This window comes from Vulpes lagopus, chromosome 9 (genome assembly GCF_018345385.1).
Source record: "Vulpes lagopus strain Blue_001 chromosome 9, ASM1834538v1, whole genome shotgun sequence".
In the NCBI taxonomy this organism is placed as follows: domain Eukaryota; kingdom Metazoa; phylum Chordata; class Mammalia; order Carnivora; family Canidae; genus Vulpes; species Vulpes lagopus.
In genome coordinates, this window is record NC_054832.1 from 9,508,855 (window position 1) to 9,517,454 (window position 8,600).

The 8,600-nt window shown below is 45.8% G+C and overlaps 1 protein-coding gene across 1 annotated transcript in view; it reads left to right on the forward strand.

Moving 5' to 3' along the window:
- HHLA1 (HERV-H LTR-associating 1) overlaps window positions 1-7,441 on the forward strand; it is a 33,980-nt gene extending 26,539 nt beyond the window's left edge. Inside the window, exons 14-16 of the mRNA XM_041768576.1 lie at window positions 2,548-2,704; window positions 6,033-6,115; window positions 7,398-7,441. Coding sequence (XP_041624510.1) covers window positions 2,548-2,704; window positions 6,033-6,115; window positions 7,398-7,441 — 284 coding nt within the window. The remainder of the gene's footprint in view (window positions 1-2,547; window positions 2,705-6,032; window positions 6,116-7,397) is intronic.
- Window positions 7,442-8,600: the final 1,159 nt, after the last annotated feature.

Below are 8,600 nucleotides of genomic sequence, written 5' to 3' on the forward strand. Positions count from 1 at the left end.
TGATGGGGGCTGGAACTAGGAGTTGGCTGGGGAAGACTTGACTCAATAGGGAGACTTGAGTGATATTCAGGTATCAAGAAATGTGACGATGGTGGCGTGATCCCCCAAGACATAACCAAACATCACACCCAAGTTTGGACAGCTGAGCAGCAAAGAGCCATTTCCAGAGATGGAGAAGCATGGGAGAGGTTGGGAAGGGGAGAGAGGCATGGAAATCAAGCTTCAGAAATGTCAAGGATGCTCTGAGTAGTAAAGTGTGCTGGTTATGAGCTCCAGACTCAGGTCCTGCCAGAGCCACTACCTGCTATATAACTGATCAAACTACAGGATCATTCAGGCTCTCTGTATCCTCTTCTATAAAATAGATGTTTTATGAGAATTAAATGAAACGATGTATGTAAAGAACTTAGGAAAGTAGCTGATACATAGCAGGTGTGCAATACATGTTAAAGAAAAAAAGCCATAGCATACTTACAAAAATGGATAAATGCTCTGGAGGGTTTATTGTTCTAATGGACTCAGGATAAAATTCAAAATACATTTCCTGTCTACATTTTTTACTAAATCTTTTCCTAACATTATGAGCCTTCTCTCCACTTTAATACATATATAACTGATAAATGAATGGATAAATAAGATGTGGTCTATCTATATACACAATGGAATATTACTCAGCCATGGAAAAGAATGAAATCTTGCCATTTGCCACAAAGTGGATGGAGCTAGAGGGTATAATGTTGAGTGAAATAAGTCAATAAGAGAAAGGCAAATACCATATAATTTCATTCATATGTGGAATTTAAGAAACAAAACAAAGCGGGGAAAAGAGACAAAGCAAAAAGCATACTGTACTCCTAAATATAGAGAACAAACTGCTGGTCACCAGAGGGGAGGGGGCTGGGGGCACAGGTGAAACAGGTGATAGGGATAAAGAGTGTGCACACATGTTGATGAGCACTGGGTGATGTATAAAAGTGATGAATCACTATATCATACACCTGAAAATAATATTAGTTTGTTATATTATATATGTATGTACATTAACTACACTGGAATTAAATTTTTAAAAAGCAAATATAAAAATAAATCTAAAGCTGCTAAATTATAACTTTCAAATCATAAAACATGACTCATAAAAATATGAAACAAACACATGTCAGAGATATTATTCGACCATTAATTAATGAATTGATTAAAATTGGCTCAATGGAGAGTGTGAGGAATAGGGATTTTTATAGTCCCAGGAATTTGGAAGGGAATTTACTAATTGATATCGTATTGCAATAAGTTATTTTTTTCTCACTAGACAAAAAAAAAAAAAAAACAGTTGCACCTTGCCCAGGCATGATTCATTTACATTGCTTATGGACAAGAATTATTTGTGTTGCTCTCAGATGACAGTCATTTACGTTACTATCAGCTAATGTCTTCAGAGTTGTAAAATCACCTACTCAATAGATCAATCAAAGGCACATACCCTTATGTAACCAGATAATCCCCCACCGAGTCTGCTAGACAATCCCCAGAACTTACTTCCAGGTTTTAGATCATCTTTCTTGATAGTAACTAGCAATTCTTTTTTGGAAGATTATTATCAATATCCTAATATAGTCTTCAAATCACTGAAGGGTGAGCTCTGTAAGAGGAAGCCTCTTTTCCTCTTCTTAAAAAAGATTATTTACTTGAGAGAGAGAGCGAGCGAACATGCACATGGGGAAAAGGGGAAGGGCAGAGGGAGAGAGAGAGAGAGAATCCCTAGAAGGCTCCACGCTGAGCAGGGAGCCCGATGTGGGGCTTGATCCCAGGACCCTGAGATCATGACTTGAGTGGAAATCAAGAGTCTGACATTTGACCGAATGAGCCAACCAGGTGCTCTGCTCAATACATTTTTAATAGATCGGTAATCATAGCTATTATTTATTGTTTATTCCATAGCAGGAACTTTGCAGTTTGCTTTGCATAAATTGTCTCCTTTAATCCTCCTCGTGGTCATCAGGCGACACACACCCATACACATTACCCAGTCTCACACATGTACATACATATGCCCACATACCCATGCAAAATGCACATACCCATGTGTGCACACCCTCACACATATGCCTGCACACACACACAGACACACACACACACACACACACACACCATACCCCACACCCTCTGTACCATCCAATTATGCTCCATTTCCCTATCAGTAAACCATCCCCTTGCATGAGGTTGGGTCCTCACATACCCTACCTCTTCCTCTGGAGATGCCTCCACCTTATTCACTTCTGTTTAATGTTTTTGGATTCTTTTTTAATATTTGCTCTCAGTGAAACCATCTCTGATTTCCTCTGGGAACTGGACCCCACCTTTCTCCACCTGCCTCTTGTTTTCTCACAGCAGCTTTCCTGGGCACTGACGAAACAACGCTTGTCTACCTCTCTGTCCCAGAGCCACCTGAGATCAGGGGCGAGACTCTATTCACCAAGTATCGTACCTGTCAGAGGGAAGGTGCTTGCTCGACCCTTGGTGATTTCGGTGGCCTGGGATTGCCTCTTCTAGGGTGTCCTCAGGTGCTCCTCGAGGAAGGGGCCATCACAGCTGCTCCCCTCACCCTGGCCATCCAGAAGCTCAACCCTTGCCTGATGGAGCTGTGCCGCTTTTTCCAGCAATGCCTCTGCACGAGCAGGAAGAGAGACCCGAGGACGGAGGCTGTGAGGTAACCTGAGCCAGTTGTCCCTTCCCACAGCCAGTATTGAGGGGCTGTATACGCTGTGTGGCTGCTCTGTAGGCCACAGGCGGCCAGGAACAGACAGGCAACAGATTAGACTCTCTAGTGAGTCTCCTATTAGATCATCACCTCCTTGAGAGCCAGGAATGGAACCTCATTCATTCCTGGGTCCCCGGAACACAGTGCAAGGCCTGACACAGCAAATACATCTAGTCGAGCGGAGGTGAGCCGAGTTGGTGTAAACTGAGCCTGGCTGAGTCACCCCTGGTAGACTTGGCCTCTACCTGGTGAGATTTGCCAGAACAAAACAACCAGAGGACATGTCCATCGAAATCCCAGCTCCTTCTAAATCCCTAGCAGTTATTTGCTGGCCTAATAAGAAGATCGTAAAAAGACACTTAGAAGGCAGACTGTGCTTCATATTAGATGTTCTAGGCATGAAGGTTTTCTCACCCTCGAGTGCAGACATTTTATCCTTTCTTCTGGGGTTTAGTCTTGGCTATAAACCCAGAACCAAACAAACATGGATGAACACGTCTTCTCCAGTGGTCCGGGGCCAATCCCAAAGATCTTTAACGTTCCTTCCAAAGTCCGCTCATGATCCTTCAGCTTTTTGAGATTTTATTTTTAAGCAATCTCTACACCCAATGTGGGCTTGAACTCATAACCCCGAGATTAAAAGTTGTGTGCTCTACCAACTGAGTCAACCAGGCAGGCGCCCCTACTCTTTGGCTTTTCAAACCTCCATCATCCACTAGCTCTGAGCCCCCAGTCTGGGTTTGAAGCTTCTTTCCATTAAATCCTTGTCCTGGATCCTTCCATCAGCAATGCTTCTTCCTCCACCCAGAGAGAGGCCTGACCAAGGTCCACAGACCCAAGGGTGTTAGCAAGCATTGAGGAGGCATTTCCCCACCATGCATGCTGTCCCTTCGTCCTAAGGAAGAGAACACTTTTGCAACCATGCTTTCTCACAGGATCCCACCATCAGAGCCTACTTCCAACAGCTCTTCAAATCAACAACACGAGTTGAGTCTCTCCTATTTACGCGTGACGCACCATGCCGAGCCCCGGGAATTGAGAGGTGAATCAGAAACAGGCCCAGAAACCGAGGATTTCATGATCCTAAATACAAATTAAAATACGACAGGGTGAGGGACAGAACCAAGGCATACCCAGAGGCAGAAGCTATTCTTCATATCCCCTTGGGGGAAAAAAAATCACATTTAAAAAATCTGTATTGCAAGTGCTGGGTGGAAGGATACATGAGGAAGGAGGAAGTTTCCAGAAAGAGCTTTAAGTGAAAATTTAGGGAGATGAAGCGTCTATGAATCTGAGCTTATCCCTGTATTTTAACCTAATAGTGAATTGTTCTATAATTTCATACTAAACATTGAGTCCCGGCTAGGACTAATAGAGTGGGAGGCTGGCTGGACTCTGTGTTTGTTGAATAGGACAGCCTCCGTGATCAAAAAAATCATGCTTGACTGGGGAAGTTGGCCACGTAAAGAGAAATTACAAAACAGTGTGACAAGCACTGTGGCAGATCCCAAGTATGTACCAGGGCCACTGATAGGGCTTGATGGAGGAATAGAAGCTTCCAGGACAGGCAGTGGGAGAGGCCACTCCAGGCTAAAGGAGCAGCAAGTGCAAAGACGGACAAGCGAGGTGCAGCCTGCAGCATCGCAGGTCCACCGGGACAGGCAGGGTGGCTGCAGCCAAGGTGATGGGCCAGTGGCCCTGGCACAGGTCCCTTGTCAGGGGAGCTTTGCTGTCTTCAAGCACCTGGCGAGCTCTTGGCAAGCAAGTCTGGACTTTTTCCCATCGGGCTCCAGCTGCTCCTCCCGGCTGTGCATTTCCTCCTTTATTCAGAACAGATTGAACCTATTCCCCAGGGTAGTAGGATATCCTCTCTGTTTTGGAAGCTTTCTAAGCATTTTGTTTGCGGTTGTTAGAAGACAATCTTGTCAAGCTGGCCCACTTCAGGCTAGCCGAGGGGAGATTAGGGATTAGGCCGCAGAACCGCACCCTCAAAGCTAGTAGGTAGCTTACTGTGCTGTACGATTGGGGGGCGGGTGATGGGGGTTGAAACCAAGCAGACCCGGGTTTAAATTTAGGCTCTGCTGTGTACACGCTACGTGGGCTGGTCATGTAATCTCTCTGAGCCTCAGTTTGTTCTTCTGCAAAATGAGTATAGCCCTGTTGGAACGGCAGCGCGCTCGGGCATGAAGCGGATTACGTGGGTAAAAATCCCGCACTGCCTCTTGAGAACAGTGAGTCTTCAGGCAAATCAGACCATCTCTGTGCCCTAGTTTTCTTAATGTCTCAGTGTCCTATAAATTGAGAGTGATAGAGCCTGGGGAATCCTTACAGCCAGCTTTACTTGAGCAGCTAGTGGCTCCCCAGAGAATGCTAGAATCACAGAGCGGTGGAGACGGGAGAGAAATGGGAAGATGTTTGGTCCAACCTCATCACGTATCCGGTGAATTCCCAGAGTCCCACAGTGAGCCGCCCACTCAGAAAGCTCTTCTTCCTAAAACTGTGCTCGGTGCTCTTTCATTGAAGCCCTCCGAAGCCATCCCTGCAGTCCCAGCCGAGAGCCGGGTATTATTTTGCAAGTACTGGCGGCCTTGTAAACTGTAACAGCCCTGCGCTCTTCTCACCCCACCTCACGCAAACAAACAAATAAATGAACATCACCATTTGCTGAGCACCATACAAGCCCAGCCCTGTTTGGAAACTTGGTCCACGTTAGCTCACTTAATCTTCGTGATGACCTGGGAGGGTAGGTTCTAGCATTGCCCTTTCATGTGTAGATGAAAAATCTAAGGCCCAGAGAAGTGAATGCTCAGCCTGAAGTCACACATCCCTAGTCAAGAATGATGCCAGAACTAAAAATATAGCTTTCTCACTCCAAGGTCTAAGCCTTTCCCTGCTCAGCCTCATCCCCTGCCTCTCTTCCCACACCTTGTAGAGATGGAGAGGGGGTTCTTACTGTGAAGAGTTGGCCACTCTGACTTTTTAATTTATCTTATTTTTTATCTTTTAAAGATTTTATTTATTTATTCATAAGAGAGACAGAGAGAGAGAGAGAGAGAGAGAGAGAGGCAGAGACATAGGCAGAGGGAGAAGCAGGCTCCACGCAGGGATCTCGATGTGGGACTTGATCCCGGGACTCCAGGATCATGCCCTGAGCCGATGGCAGATGCTCAACCACTGAGCCACCCAAGCGTTTCATACTCTGACTTTTTAAATGATGATAATCTTCCCTTAGCCACAAGGGATGGTGACTGCTTTCCACTCTAATTGGAATCTTTAGGTACTGTCTTGAATACTACTCCTGGTTTCTGAAGAATGCCACCTACATCTGTCAGAGGGTGAAACAGATGCCTCACTCCCAGAGTAAGTAAACACCTGACCGTGTTGTAACTTAATCATAAACGCCTTCTATGAAAGTGTTCTAGAACTCAGTGGTCGTTCCTGCCTTCGTTGGGGGCCAATCACAGTAGGTGCAGCTCATGCAGTCCTCATTAATTCTAGACCAAAAAAAAAAATAAAGTGGAGGGTATTTCTGATTACTCTTCACCTAACAGTTTGATGTTTGCAATTAGGCATAGAAGAAAAAAGAAAAGAAAAATAGCAGGAGTCAGCCCTACCAAGCAGTGTTGCTTTCTGTGTGAGCTCCAGCAAATTTCTGAATCCTCCCTGACTCCCATGTAAGGTAAACATATAAATGAACAAAGAAAAATCAAACAAAAGACAGATCCCATAGAAACGCCCAAATTCCTGACCAAAGCTAAATGAGCACAAATAATCCAAGAAAAAGCTTGTTCTTGTTTTGTTTTTTAAGATTTTACTTTTAAGTAATCTCTATGCCCAACATGGGGCTCACACTCACAACCCTGAGATCAAGAGTCACGTGCTCTATGGACTGAGCCAGCCAAGCTCCTCCAAATAATCCAAGATAAAAAAGGTGGCCTGAGGTGCTAGGAGTAGGGTATACAGTACCCCTCTCCTTATCCTGATGGCATCAAAACCCCCATTTACTCCCAGAGAGGCCAGGTGTGACCTTTGTTTTTTCTCCCATTCCTGCAGACAAAGTGGCCGATCTGGCCTAACTGGTCCCCAAGCTAATGGTCTGGCCATCTACCTGGACTTCCCAGTCAAAGGACTCTGACTTTCTAAAACTTGTGGAACTATATGGAACTTAAATTACCTTCACTCTGCAGCATAAAAGTCACGCATTTGGGGGTGGAGGGCTCAGTAGTCAAAGAAATTCCTTTGCCTGGTATGGGCAGAGGGAGCAGGAAATCTTGCAAGCAACCTCTACTTAAACAGCTCTTCCTCGGTCCCTGCCACACTGCAGTCTCGACTCAAACAATATATTACATCTGCTGCACAACATATTAACAAGGTTAGATTAGCTTTTTGCAAACCAAGGAGACTGGGAAGCCATCACGGGGTGGAGAGTGGAGAACTGAATGCTACCTCCCTCTCCACATGGCTTCTAACCAGCACGGGGTCTTGTCCACACCCTTCCCCTTCTCTGACACAGACTCCTGAGTCCCTGGCCACTGCCCTCCAGAGGAGCCTGGCCCATGGCTGGTGCTACCTGAATTTATGTCCCTGTAGCGTTCCTTTCTTTCTCACTCCCTTGAATTCCCTCTTCTTTTTTTCTTTCCAGCCTTAAAACAAAAATGCCTCCAGAATATCTGCCAGTCGGTGTGAGGCCTTGAAAAAGCGATGGGACCTATTGATAAATTGGACGACATCTCTTCACCCTGGCCCCTGGCCCGAGTTGGCTGACTTTGCAAAATTTGCCAGGCTCCAGCTAGGTCATCAATGAACTGAAAGAGGTTCTTTTTGGAAGTAGCATTTCTCTCTCTCCTGTGACTCCTGGGAAGGTGGAAGGCCAAAGTGTTAGAAGCTGCACGGAAACATAAATCCATGCTCAAGAAACTCCCATGATGTTCGCAGCAATCCTGAGACTGGAGAGATGGTGTGAGGGGTGTCACTCTAGCAAGAAGAAACTAGTCCAGGCACCGAGACCCTGACCCAAAGCGACTTAAACTTGGGATTGTAGGAAGAGAACGAGATAGATAAGGAAAAGTGAGCCCATGCTGTGAAGAGATTCACCTAGGATTTCTCTATACCATTAACTCACCCTCAGTTATGTACAACTCATCAGACTTGCTCACTATAGGACCCATATCACCGCCCAAGCACCCCTAAGTAGAAGGTGAGGAGATCTTCCCTTGGAAGAAGTATAGAGAGTTGTGGGGTTTTTGTTGTTAAGTTCTTGTCTTGATTCCTCATCTGTGGATCCTGTGGTATTCGGGGGCCTCCAAGAGCATTCTCAGGGTCAGCGATTCACTAATAGGCCTCATGGAACTCGGAACAGCTCCTATAATCACATTCCCTACAGCAAAAGGACAGAGATTAAAGTCAGCAAAGATAAAAGGGGCAGAGGGCAGGGCCCAGGAGTGCCCAGGCACCAGCTTCCAGTTGTGGTCTCCAGTGAAGCAGCATGGGTAGCACTGGTTTGTTCCAGTAATGACATATGACAACCCATAAGGAATATTGTCAACCAGAAAGGCTCATCCGAGCCATGGATTTCTTTTTTTTTTTTTTAGATTTTTTTCATTTATTCATGAGAGAGAGAGAGAGAGAGAGAGAGGGGCAGAGACACAGGCAGAGGGAGAAGCAGGCTCCATGCAGGGAGCCCGATGTGGGACTCGATCCCGGGACTCCAGAACCTCGTCCTGGGCCAAAGGCAGGTGCTATACTGCTGAGCCACCCAGGGATCCCCTGAACCATGAATTTCAATTGGGATCGGCCTGTAGGCATGAGGCGCCTACATGGCTGACCTCAATTACTCAATCTCCAG